This window comes from Anser brachyrhynchus (genome assembly GCF_964034855.1).
Source record: "Anser brachyrhynchus genome assembly, chromosome: 7".
NCBI classification, from domain to species: Eukaryota; Metazoa; Chordata; class Aves; order Anseriformes; family Anatidae; genus Anser; species Anser brachyrhynchus.
This window is the reverse complement of record NC_137701.1, coordinates 144,535-157,845: the sequence shown is the minus strand read 5'-3', so window position 1 is coordinate 157,845 and position 13,311 is coordinate 144,535. Positions and strand designations below refer to the sequence as shown.

General features: G+C 38.7%; 1 protein-coding gene across 1 annotated transcript; it reads left to right on the top strand.

Annotated features, from left to right (window-relative positions):
- The first annotated feature begins 138 nt into the window (after nt 1–138).
- Nucleotides 139–11,524, top strand: LOC308198062 (nuclear pore complex protein Nup153-like). The gene is made up of 4 exons (XM_080599616.1): nt 139–2,041; nt 2,179–2,217; nt 2,318–2,371; nt 5,199–11,524. The coding sequence occupies exons 1-4, from the start codon at nt 1,916–1,918 to the stop codon at nt 5,502–5,504; spliced, it is 525 nt and encodes a 174-aa protein (XP_080455742.1). The 5' UTR covers nt 139–1,915; the 3' UTR covers nt 5,505–11,524.
- Nucleotides 11,525–13,311: the final 1,787 nt, after the last annotated feature.

The following is a 13,311-nucleotide window of genomic DNA, read 5'->3' as shown; positions in this document are numbered from 1 at the left end:
TACAGACTGAAAACCAAGTATCACCTACAAACTTGAAAACTGTTCACAGAGCTGCAAGTAGTTTTCACCAATCTTACCAAGTTAATACTGTGCTTCCAATGCAGGTATTTTTTTCCTTCAGGCTAAGATAAAAGTAGTCAAACCTGGCTAATATTTATCTGTGGATCTTCTTTTCCAAGCATGCCTACATTCATGCTATGGATATGTTGTATAAACCTGCAGTCTTTGAAAATATCTAAAATCAACTTTGCTGATCCTTTGTTCTTCTGGTACACAGAGGCATGCAGGACTAAATGCAGTCCCAAGATAAGCAGTAACATGCTTTCTGTTTTGAACGATTCATATAGTTCTTGGAGAGAGTTATTTGCCCCCAAGAGTTCTTGGAAATAGCAAATAAAAACTGCTGACAACTCTGATTAGCTAGAGCTGAATCGAAAAGGAAAGTCAAATCAGGTTTGGTAGGAATGTATTTAAATGAAAGTGACTTTTATCGATAAATCAAAAGGAATTTGAAGAAAATGAAAACGCGGGTTTGCTGGCTCTGTTCTGACAGTCCATTTGTGCAACGGAAAAAGGGCAGTACAAGTACCTCACTTACGGGAAACCTTGAAACCTTGTGGTGCAAAGCTGGGAACCCTCTTTGGTCGGCTATTTTTGTTTTTTACAATATTACTGCATTATGGTAAAAAGAGGAACCAAAATACTAGGCTTTTAAAGGAGAGAGTAGCTTGCTTCTTGCTGCTTGCTGTGAATGACAGCAAGGTACTAGAGAGTCCAGCGAAGGGCCACCAAGAAGATCAAGGGACTGGGAGCACCTCTCCTCTGAGGAGAGGCAGGGACTGCTGGGCCTGTTTAGCATGGAGGAGAGGAGGTTTGGGGGGATCTTATTGGTGTATATAAATACCTGAATGGATGGTGCAAAGAGCATAGAGAGCCATTGTGTTTTCAGCGGTGCCCAGTGCCAGGTCAAGAGGCAACAGGCACAAACTGAAACGTGAGGCTCTGTCTGAGCATCAGGAAATGCTTTTGCACTGTGCGGGTGATGGAGCCCTGGCACAGGTTGCCCGGAGAGGCTGTGGAGTCTCCCTCTTTGGAGGTCTTCAAGAGCTGACTTGACATGGTCCTGGGCAACCTGCTCGGGGTGGCCCTGCTTGAGCGGGGGGGTAGACCAGGCGATCTCTAGAGGTCACTTCCAACCTTAACCATTCTGTGGTTCTGTGAGTCTCACTTGTGTTTTTACATGCTGCGTGGTCTGCTTCCTGTCTTCACATCGTGTGATAAGCACAGTGTGGTTATTTGAGGGGTTTAACCTGGGAAGAAAAAAAGTCACACCAAAGGAAGTTTTTGACTGATATTTGAAGTTGGGTGGTGCAAATAAACAGTTTACTTTTTCAGTGTAATGTTTAGATCTGTTACAGTTTAAATCAGATCTTTATCTTTTAAGACAAAGATTTGCAGCCAACTTTAATCTTGGGGGAAGGGAGGAAGCAAGAGAGAAGTAAAACTAGTTCCTGGTTATGATTGTATACACTGATTTTAAGATGGTACACTTAGACCATCGTGAAACTCTGAGGTCTGTGTTGTTACTGAAAATGCTTTCTGTACCACAAGCCTTTTCTTGAGTTCTGTTTCCCTGATTACTGCTTCGGAGGCCTTAGCAGTCCTGGCATCATCCGTCTTGACCTTTTACAAGTACGGAGTTCTTTTATTGCTCGTGCAACAAGCACGTGCAAGATGCACTGAGGCCCAAGGTAAACTTCATTAAACTCCGAACGTATTCTCTTCTTTATGGCTTGAACTCCCAGTGACTGCATGTTTCTCTGTCATCAGAATATATTGATTGTATCATCAGTGTAGCCTTGGGACGTAAAAAACATGCCTCCTTAGCTGAGAATTGACCATTGTAACACTTAAAATGCTAATTTTTCAGGCACAAAAGAGAGCGAAAGCTAGAGAAGAAACTGTGCGGTCCCACGCTACCTTGAGTACCTCAGCGTGGTGCATCTTGGAGGCAGTGGAGAAGCTGTCAAGCCCTTTGTTGGTAAATAGCACTTCTTTTAATCTGTTTTTGCTTCATGTGTTTATAAAACTTAGTAAATGTGCCATCAAAGGATAAAGATAAAACTATTCTTCCTTACGTTGTGGCCGGTTTAATTTATTGCGCTGTTTTTTCAACAGGATGCTAAAAGAATGACATCTCTTTTGCCGCTGTGTTGTGTAAGTTGACCATGAACCCCCACATTTTTGTTGCAGGGAACCCTCTCTCTCAGGAGAAAAAAATTGCCCTCTAATATTTATGCTTTGTTTTTTCCCTCAGCCTCCGGACATAGATAAACCGGATATTACTGACTTCCAGTCCAAACGAAGAAAGGTAAGAACCAATAATGTCTTAAGCTGAGGTAGATAACTTTTTCAATGCTTTATCACTATTAGAAAAATTTTCTCAAACCTCAGTGACAACATAGACATCAAATCAAGTTAATATTGGCATGTATCCACAATAGATGATGGGCTGTGAAGATTACTCAGGTTAAGAATTATGTTATCTTTGTAAGTTGAGAGCAACAGCTCTAGAACACACCAAGTCGTTTTATCTTGTCCCCCAACTTGGGGTGAAGCTGCATATTAAAATTCCTCTTGAGGCAAGTTTTCTCTTGAAGAAATGATCACAAATAGAAAAATACTGACTGAGTGGTCATATAGACTTTGTACAGACTTCCGTGTTCATTCGGGCAGAGAAAACTAATTTTTCTGCTTTTTATCACCATTCAAAGTAAAGAGGAGGAAAATTGTTAATTTCCGACGCTATAAATCTTACGCTCCTAAATTCCTATTTGGAGGTAGCACAGAACTGGTGAGAATGCTGTGGTAAAGCATGATTTCCTTTCATTTTGTTTAAAAAATGAAAACTAGTCATCTTTTTTTGATGACTTTAGTTAGGGGTATCATTAAATTGCAAAACTGTACCAGGCACAATAGCTCTTGGTGTATTAAATGCCTAACTGGGGGAATTAATATTTTTCATTTTTACCTTTAAAACCAGCGATGAACCATCGTTGGAGTCTGATAAATTTTCCATAAAATTAAATGGGCATCTCTTTCTGCGAAAACATCTGTGTTTCCAGTATCAGTCTGAGTGTACAAATGACCACTTGTTAAGTGTATGGGCTTCTTAGGCTGGAAATCAAAGTGGACAGTAATACTGGTTGCTTATTGCTTTTAACTCTTTCAATCTCTGTATTGTTTAGCCAGCACAATCTCCATTTGGTAAAGTTCTAAAATGAATGTAGCAGCAACTGCTTAGTTTTTAGGGGGGTAGAGGTTTTTTTTTTTCTTTTTCTTTTCTGACGCTATAAATCTTAACGCTCCTAAATTCCTATTTGGAGGTAGCACAGAACTGGTGATAATGCTGTGGTAAAGCATGATTTCCTTTCATTTTGTTTAAAAAATGAAAACTAGTCATCTTTTTTTGATGACTTTAGTTAGGGGTATTCTTGGGCTTATTAAATTGCAAAACCCTTAAATGACCACTTGAAGATCAGGTGACTGAAGGAAATAACAAGATGTGCAAACTTTTCATCTTCTGTTCTAATGAGAAAAGGGACAGTGTCTCAAGAAGTTTCTGTGCTAATTCCTTGACTGGATGGATGTATAATTAAGTTTACAATCACTTCAGAGTTTACAAACATCTCAGATTTCCTGGACCATCTTTTCACCATCTGCCAAATTACAAGGGCATGGAGAAGTGAAGTATATCATAAATATTATCCAAATAACTAAAACCAAATCTGGTGTGAATTCTCAGTTATATTATATCAATACACCTGTGATAAGGCATTAAGAAAGATCTGCCAGATTTGCAACAGAGAGCCTGAAATTGTCAGCCACTAAATGAATGTTGCACGCAGCTGTCAGTGGGTGAAAGGAGATAGATTGTCTATTCATAATACTAGAATTCATAATGGTGGCGGGAGAAGGGTAGCCCGTGATGAGAAGCAATTATTTGCTGAGGAGACGATCGTGTGTTTTCCTGCTAAAGTGAACATGCGGTTGACGGAACACTTGTGCACTCGGGCTAAACTTCTGCAGTGGGTAGCAGTGATGTGGTATTTTTCTTATTTCAAGGAACTGTACCAGGCAGAATAGCTCTTGGTGTATTGAATGCCTAACTGGGGGAATTAATATTTTTCTTTTTTACCTTTAAAACCAGCAATGAACCGTCGTTCACTCGAAGTAGATTTGTGAACTTACATAAAACATGTCTTATTCAAGGTTTCAAACTGAATGTAATATTTTTTAGAAAGATGTATTTTTGTATACTTTTGAGAGAGTGTGAATCCTATTACTAAGAGCTGGGAGATACTGTGAAATTAAAGCTGCGGTGTAAACGATTTCCTGTTGGTATTGATTTGAACAATAGCATGCTTCCTAAGACTGTATTTTCTGATCCTTAAGACCGCAGGCGGAGCCATCGGTAAATCTTGTAGCCTTTAGGGTTTGTTTTCTGTCTGACAGTTCAGTTAAGTCAGTTTTGCAGAACACGCAGTGGTCTGTGTTAAAAATTAACTCTGGTCTGTGAAAATGCTTTGAAAAGGGAAGTCAAACCCACTACTTGAAGTGCATCTAATGCACATGTAAAGCATTGGATCATATTTTAATGAATGAGATTATTGTAAGATTGACAAGTTGTTTTTTTTGAGTGTGTTCTATTGTTTGTGTAACTTTGAAGGGGGAAAATGTAGGGGATGTGAAGCCCAGAAGCCTGTATAATTAGTTGCTTATCACTTCAAATGTTAAATTAATGAATTAAGCTACTAAAAAAAAAAAATCACAGTGTGGGCAGAGGAAAAGATAGGAGCATATTCTAGGAAGGAAAAGATAGGAGCATATTCTAGGAACATGGGTTATTTTAATTATGGTAGCATGAATTATTTTGTCTATGAAGCTAACTGCCAAATTTTGAAATGGAATTCAGTCAGACTTTGGCTACTTATATATAGCTTTATGGATTTCGTTACTGGTTTTCTGGTGATTTCCCTCTACAAGTTGAACGGTCTTCAGAATTTTCAAATCGTATTCACTGAGTGCCAAGACCGATGGGGGGAGGTTTATAGTTCTGTAATTTGTTTTCATCAATAAATATTGGAATTAATTTGGGTGGACGTAAGGATAAATTGATTGCTGTTTCCCTTTCAAAGCTGGAATCCCAGAATGCATTCCAGCCTCCACCTGTTAAGAGACTTGTGACACCAACGGTAAACCGTCAACCGATGCGTTATACGCGGTATTCTGAACCATCACCGACTTCAACTACTCAGTCCAGCAAAATTTGCCAGAGAGTAGACACAAAGTTCCAAGTGAGTACATTTTTGAGTCCTTATGTGCCTGTTTTTTTTTTCCAGTCTTGGAATGTTTCTCAAACCAATTGTTATCCTATCTTTGCAAAAAGTACTGATAGTATGTTTGAGGCGAGCTTTAAGGCAGTGGGAACCATTGTGAAATAGATTGAGCTTTTATGGATTTAATTCTGTTTTTGGAACACTCAGTGTCTTGTGGTTGTTTTCACGATGTCATGATGTGCTATTGAGTCATCCTGTTCTCAGTGAAAGAATATTAAAAGACAGAAATGTTTTCCTTTTATATTCTCATGTACACAAAGCTGTCACTGATGAAACATGCTCGTGTTCTGTGTAAACTATTCCAGGTGAGCTATGTGCTCCAAGTGAGAGTTCTGACAATGTGCTGAGTTATCGGTTTTGATTGCTTTGGAGTAGATGGAGTCTGATAAATTTTCCATAAAATTAAATGGGCATCTCTTTCTGCGAAAACATCTGTGTTTCCAGTATCAGTCTGAGTGTACAAATGACCACGTGTTAAGTGTATGGGCTTCTTAGGCTGGAAATCAAAGTGGACAGTAATACTGGTTGCTTATTGCTTTTAACTCTTTCAATCTCTGTATTGTTTAGCCAGCACAATCTCCATTTGGTAAAGTTCTAAAATGAATGTAGCAGCAACTGCTTAGTTTTTAGGGGGGTAGAGTTTTTTTTTTTCTTGTTTGTTGATAAATGATAGAAAACAGAAAAGTATGTCCCTTTTACGGGGTTGGCAAACACAAGTTTTGATGAAAACTCTCCCCCCCACACACACAATTTTTGTCATTTTGTTTAAAATAATTACTTTCTTTGTTAGAGGATTTGACAAATTTGATTTAGTGTTCTATCAGTTTGTCCTCAATGCTGAGTGAAGCAGTGATGCTTACTTTAGCCCCAAAATTTAACTGAACTGTACCCACAATGCTGAATTAGGGAACAACGTTAAGTAGGTGAGGTGTATTCAGGGCTATAAAATTAAAAATAAATAAATAAAATAAAAACCACAAAAAAACACATGAAGTGGTTGTTGGTACTTTGTGTATTCTGTACATATTCAGCTAAGTCTTGAACTAAACTTAACTTGCAGGGGATGAGAGAGAAGACTTTGCCTGCAGAACAGCGAGCAGAACCATCTGAAAGGTATGACATCTATTAATTTAAAACTTACTTGAAGAAAGAAAGAAATCTCCTTTTTCAGTACGGTCTGCACCTGAAAGGTGGTGACAGTTCTCAGTAAAAGGAATGGGAAATCCAATGAAAATTTTGTATTTTGAGGCAGCTGCAAAGTCTGGATTGTGTTTGAAGATCAATATAACTTTGAGAAAATTGTTGTTTTTATGAAAGGAAGGAAGATGAGCAAGAATAAAAGTACTGATACACCGCTTTTTATCCCAAGTTTATCTTCTGAGAAGGATACGAAGATGGGAAACGAAGCACGTTATAATGCTGTATCCACAGAAAGGATCTTTGCTATTGGAGGCCTTATTTTTTCCTTCTACAGGAAATATGGCTCATTTTGTAGTTTAACTAAATCTGTAGCGTTACAAATTTTGCTTTGACAGATATTTCATGGTTTATAACTCAGTTTACTTATAACAAAATAATTTGTCCCTCTTAATGTTCCCTAGGGGAAAAGCTATTAGTTTTAGCTATTTAATTGCTTGCAGTTTGAAAGCTCTGTCCTAATGGGATGATTCTTTCTGAAGCATTCTTTAGAAGGTGAAGTAGGGGAAGTGAGTTACAGTTCAGGAGGATGTTTATTGATGTGTTTTTTTCTTTATTTTTTAAGCAAAAACATGGAGGAAGATTTATGATTTATTATTCTTTTTTTTAATACTCCTTTCATGATGAAGTTAATTGTCTGCTTTGAGTTCACATGAAGACCATGTGTTCTTTAGAATCATTTGAGGCCAAATGCTAACTCATCTCTAAAATAAAAAAAATCCAGCAGAATTAATTGAATTTCTTCTTGAGGAGACTGCTTTGTGTTATACTGCTTTCTTGGTTTAGGTCAAATGAGTTATCCTCCAGATAATATTGATGGCTTTTCCTTCTGGGCAAATGGTGTTTTGGGTAATAATGCTTGAGTTAAGGGACTTTGCACTCGGTTTTTAGGGAGTCGCTCTTTTCAAAGAACAGTAGCAGGGAATTTTGTTGACTCTATGCTCATCTGCCAAGCAATTCTTAGGTGACCATGGGCATTCTTTGGCTTGCAGAAAGAACTCAACACTTTGTTTTGGCATCTAAAAGTTGGACTTCACAACAACCACCTTTTTAGGGGTGGAAGCGACTGGCTTTAAGGTTCTGGTACAGGTGCAATCAGGTGCTGGGTTTTAATTATGTTTTTTTCAAACTGTTCTAAATTGTCTTTGTTAGAACTCCTTTCTACTTCTCCATTTAGGAAGGAGATACAGAAAACTCACACTGCTTTTGATTTCGTTCACAAAGTTTATTGCAGTGCCCTACCTTTTGTTTGTAGAGTAGGTAGTGGTGGTAGTGTTTTTTGTGATGCTGGTCTCTGTTGGGTGCCATGTTCTGGAGCAGGAGCACCACACTGATCTGCTGGCAAGAGTCCCTTTGGACAGTTGAGTTGGAATACTCAGTAAATCTCTGGCCCACCAATGCTATATATCTATGCGTGTGTGTGTATATATATATATTTTATATCCTGAGTCCAATTGTAGATTAGACTTGCTTGAAGGCTGACAACTGTCTTTGCCCCCTTGAAGCTCACAGGTGTTAACAGAAAGAGGAATATGGGCTGTTATGGGCAAGCGATAGTTGTCTGAATGAAGATCTATTTTGATGTAAGACTTTTTTCAGAATTCTAATGGATTGACAGTTTGGATTAGAGAAAAGTCTGAGCATCTGCCTTAGGGATCTGTCTTCCTCTATGCAGTTACAGTGCTAAGCAGGCTGTTGTCAAGTATTTGACAAGTTTAGACCAGTTCTCCTCCTCAGTATTGTGGGAGTTTGACCTGGTGTCTTCCAGTGCGATCTAATGCACTTTTGTACTGACTGACTGATTGGCTGCAAGATAAGCTTTGAGGTCACAGTTTTTCCAGGCATACTTCATTTTCTTGCCATAGTACTTTTGTTAGAGTTATTCCCTATTCCACTTCTGGTTTGGGTTATATTTTCCCCATTTGCTCTTGGATTAGGATATCTTTCTGGTTTTGAGCTAGGCTTTTTTAAGTACCAGAAAAACGCCTTTGTATGCCTTACAAAAGGGATCTGTATTCATGTCTGAAAAGACTTCTGGAATGTTGGCATACCCAAACACCTCTGCTGTTCCTGCTGATGGCCACATGAAAGCCAGAGCTGCTTCTGAAGCTTAGGCCATATTACCTTGCCACACAAGTCTAAGGCGTCCCTATTCTATCAGAGCTGTTGGCAGTGTTTCCCATGTGTATGTGTGCATATGTGCACTCTTTCTGTATTTTTGTGAGCTGTTCTTTTATATCCCTGCAAAAGATACACGTGCATCGCAGAATCAGAGAACCAGTCCTATTTAAAGGAAGCACTGGAAAATAACAATCTAAATCAGCTCTTCTATTTCAGGTCTTCTGGCTTAGTCATTGTTCCCGTGTGAACGGTGCACTTATGTATGTCCTTTTCATTGCTGCTGTTAATAAAGTTTTTCCTATTTAGAACATCAAGTATTTACCAGCGTTTAGCAACTTGTGAGACAGCTTTAGTTTTTTTCTGATCAGCAGGTTTCAATTCTAGGACTAATAACAGCTCTAATATCTTGAAAAAAAAATTTGGCTGGTAATTTTTTTTTCTCTTGTTTCCCCCAACTTCTGTACTGTCGTGTGCTAGCAATGTGACCAGCTACAAATTCAGTACTGCTGCGTCCAATGGTCTGTCTTCAGGAGTGAGTAGCGGAGGTGGCAAAATGAGAAGGGAAAGAGGAATACACTATTTATCAAGAGCTGTACAAGAACAGGTAAGTGACTCTTAAATTAATTGCTGTCACTGAGCTTACTGAAGTAACTAGCTAAGTGTGTCAGTTTTATTGCATCATAGTAAATTATAACAATACCGCTTTATTTTTGCATTGTTTTTGTTTTCTTGTGGGTTTCAGAGCAGGCTCCAATTGATTTCCTGTGTTTGAATACCTGAACTTTGCTTATGTAATTTTGAAATTTTTAATTCTCTTACCTTGGAGATTCTTCAAACTATAACATTTCTCGTTAGCAATTGAATGAATGAGTCCTAAGAAGAGAAGTAATGTTTTGGTGAAGGTTTGTATAGTTTTTCTACAGGAATGATACTTGAAACGAGTGCCAAGTATAAAAAGAAAAAAAAAAGCTTAATTTTTGGTTTCATATTTAAGTCGTACAGAAAGATACAGGCCAAGAGTGTGAAAAAGAGTAGTAGAAGAGAGCATTCTGCATGTCTGCTAACGATGACTCAGTTTTTGATACTCACCCAACTCATTGTGAGAGAGTTTTTTTCTCATTTTAATAGGAAAAATCTATTCCATAAAACTATGACCATGAATATTCAGATTATTTTTTCTTTTATTGGATGTTATATAAGCTGCCTGTAAGTTAATTTAAGTATTTACGTTAACATTAAGTATTTAATTAATATTAAGTTAATATTAAGTATTTAAGTTAATTTAAGTTTCAAATCATTAAATGGGACTTCTGGATGATGCAATATAAAGAAATCGTAAACACTGTTGTTTATTCCTGTAACGCAAATAAAATAATGGTCCAAATATCAAAAGTTCCATAAACTTTTCAAATCAAAACTGTGAAACAGATGTAAGCTACAGGATGCACTGAATATCAGTAGTACCAACTTACATCCCTGCCTAGTCATTTCTAAGTAGATCATGATAGTACTGTACAAATTTCGGTCAGATTTTCTATGCCATTTAAAACATAACTCATCCAATCTTAGTAATCAAATAAAGTAAGTGGCAGGGATGAAAATTGAAGTTGTTAAGAGGCTCTCTTCTGATTTTTATATTTGCATCCTGATACATGGTATAGACTGTATTTACCAGAACACAATCTTCAGTGCTGCTAGTCTGACTTTCTTTGGTGCTTTTTGTGTTTAGTTTGGTTGTTGAACCTACCTGCTTCTTTAAACATTACCTTTTTCCACGTTCACTGCTGTAATGACTTTAGAAACTTTGGCAGCTATCCTGCCTAATTTTGCAAGAGGAACACTTTCTCACTTGTCTTGAGAGTGTACTCTTAATTGAAGCCATGCGAGGGTAGTTAGAAAGGATGATGCTTCTCTAGAGCTTTGATGACTAAAGTATAGAAAAGAAAGAAAAAAAATGTGATCTGTGCCTCTCTGTTCTGCACAGGTTTTGAGTTAACTTTCAGTGTTCTTGCTGTACAGTTGTTGAATAGAGTATAATGTGGAAGCAGGCCTGCCATAAATTAAAATGACGTGGTAGACAGAGGTGGGGAGATCGGGATTTCTTCTGGAAACTTGCTTTCTCTTAATTTGTATGGATTTTTGTTCTATTTAATTTTGTTAATAAATTGGGTGCGATGGGGTGAGAAAGTAGTATGTCTTGTATAAGAAAAATTAAAATTTGCAACTTTAGGAAGTGGAGGAACCAGTGCTACCGAAAATACCCCTACCCATCAGTGCTGCATCGCTGCCTCAGTTCAATTCCAGTTTCGTTGGTAGTAGCGCTGTCTCAGCGTCACCGAGCGCTGTTTCAACAGCAGCAATGAGCACGGCAACTCCAGCAGCTGCGACGGGCATGGCAAATCCATCAGAGGTGGAGGGCATGACAGATCCATCGGAGGTGGAGGACTTGACAGATCTATCAGAGGAGGAGGTGGAGGACATGATATATACAACGGCGACGTCAGGCATAACGTGTTCAACAGTGCCCTCAGGCTTGACATATCCAATAATGGCGGCGGGCATGCCATACCTGCTGATGACAAAGGACATATCAAGGTCAACAGCGGCAACGACAAGCGTGGCAAATTCAACGGAGGCGGCAGGCATGGCAGATGCAGCAGCGACGGCGGCGGGCAAGGTAAATCTTTATGCTATAAATAATGTTTACAATGAGTATACTGCTTTATTGCGAGTTGACTTTTTCTGTGGTGCTCATGAAACTAACAAATATTAGTTTCTACGCAGCTGAATGAATTGGGGTTGTATGCCAGTTTGGGGAAAAAGGCATAAATGTTTTGATTCTGCTTCTCTCAGTCTTAGAGCCTGCCAACTCCCATTTAACGTGATTGTATAACTGCTTCAAATGCTGTGGAAGTCTGGGGGGGAAGGGGGGTGTGGACTTTATGCCAAGTTATTTATAGTGGTTTGGGCAGGGGTAGAGTTAATTTTCTTCGTAGTAGATGATGCTGTGTTGCAGATTTGTGAGCAAAACAGTGTTGGTAAGGCACTGGTGTTTTAGCTGTTGCTGAGCAGTGCTTACACAGTGACAAGTCCTTTTCTGTTTCTCACGCTGCCCTGCCAGCGAGGAGGTCGGGGATGCACAAGAGGCTGGGAGGGCACTCAGCCAGGACAGCGGAGCCCAGAGGACCGAAGGGATATTCCACACCATTTAGCATCGTGCTCAGCAATAAATGCTGGGGGAAAGAAGGGGAAGGAGTGGGGAGTATGTACAGGGTTATGGCATTTGTCTTTCCAGGTAGCCATTACATGCGATGAGTCATTAATGCTACCTCAAATTTAACAACTTTACTTCTTTATTTCCAGTTCTTTTCCCTGTTCCACTTGGAGGGAGTGAGCGAGTGGCTGTGTGGTGCTTAGTTGCCTGCAATGGTTAAACCACAACTTTATTTAAGTTATTAAATTAGAGGTAACGTGGTCATATAAGCCTCACATAGAATGAGCCTAGGGTGCAATAATTGGCATATTATTGCAATAAAATAAACATTAATCTGTTCCAGAGTACTTGAAATATTTTTTGTACGGTTTGAAGTAGACAGCTGCTTTAACATGTTGAGGTGTTTGCTGAAGTTCTTGGAGTATCATTGGGCTGAGTTTGCCGTTCTTCAGCTTCCTGGCTTGCTTTTCCGTGCATTTAGACCTAAGTAGCATCTCCAGCTTTTCCTCTCAGTTTCTGGAATTTGGTTTTGAAGATATTGTCCTATACCCACTTGGAAACTTCCCTGTGTTTTATTATTACTTTTATCTGCAAAATAACTCAAACATCAGGTTTTTCGACGTCACTGCGGGACTTCTGTTGGGTAGTGAATTCAGGTAGTTGTTGCTCTTAAATATAAACCTTTAATTCTTTTGAAAATACAGATACAACCAGCAAGTACTGTTAGCAGTCCTGAGTTCGCGTTTTCATCTCCAGTTGTGAAATCTACTGAGGCAGAAGTGCTACCTACGTCTTCTGTAAGTAAAATAATAAAGGAGCTTGACTTTTTTTCTTAGGCATTTAGTAGGCTGTTGCAGAACACTAAAGCAGAATCTGCCTTGATGGAGAAAAGTATGTAGGCTTCTGGCTTATAATTTGTCATTCAGCATGCGTGCTACAAATGTGAAGAGCAGCTTTCAGATTTGGTTTTGTGTGTGCATTCGATTGAAGTTCCTGTGGCTTGAGAATCTGAAAAACCTCTCTTGTTCATAGCAGATTGGGTTTACATTTAGTGTTCCCGTTGTAAAATCGGCAGAACTTTCTGGACCCAGTGGTACTCCAGTGATGCCCTTTCTTACCCTAGGTAACTGAAACTTTAGCACTTCAGATCTGAAGTGCTGATTTTCCTTTTTTTCTTTATTAAATCTTCAATCTGTCCTGTCTGCGCATGCTAGCAATTCCAGGCAGTGTTGGACTTCTGCAGTATTTTTCCAGTGACAGATCTGCTTTTATAATTTTTTTTTGTTTTGTTGCTTTTTGTTTTGCTTGTAATCATAAAGCATTGCAAAGTAAGTAGAATTTGTGAAGATTCTTATGTGAGAAGCATGAAAGCTGGAAATT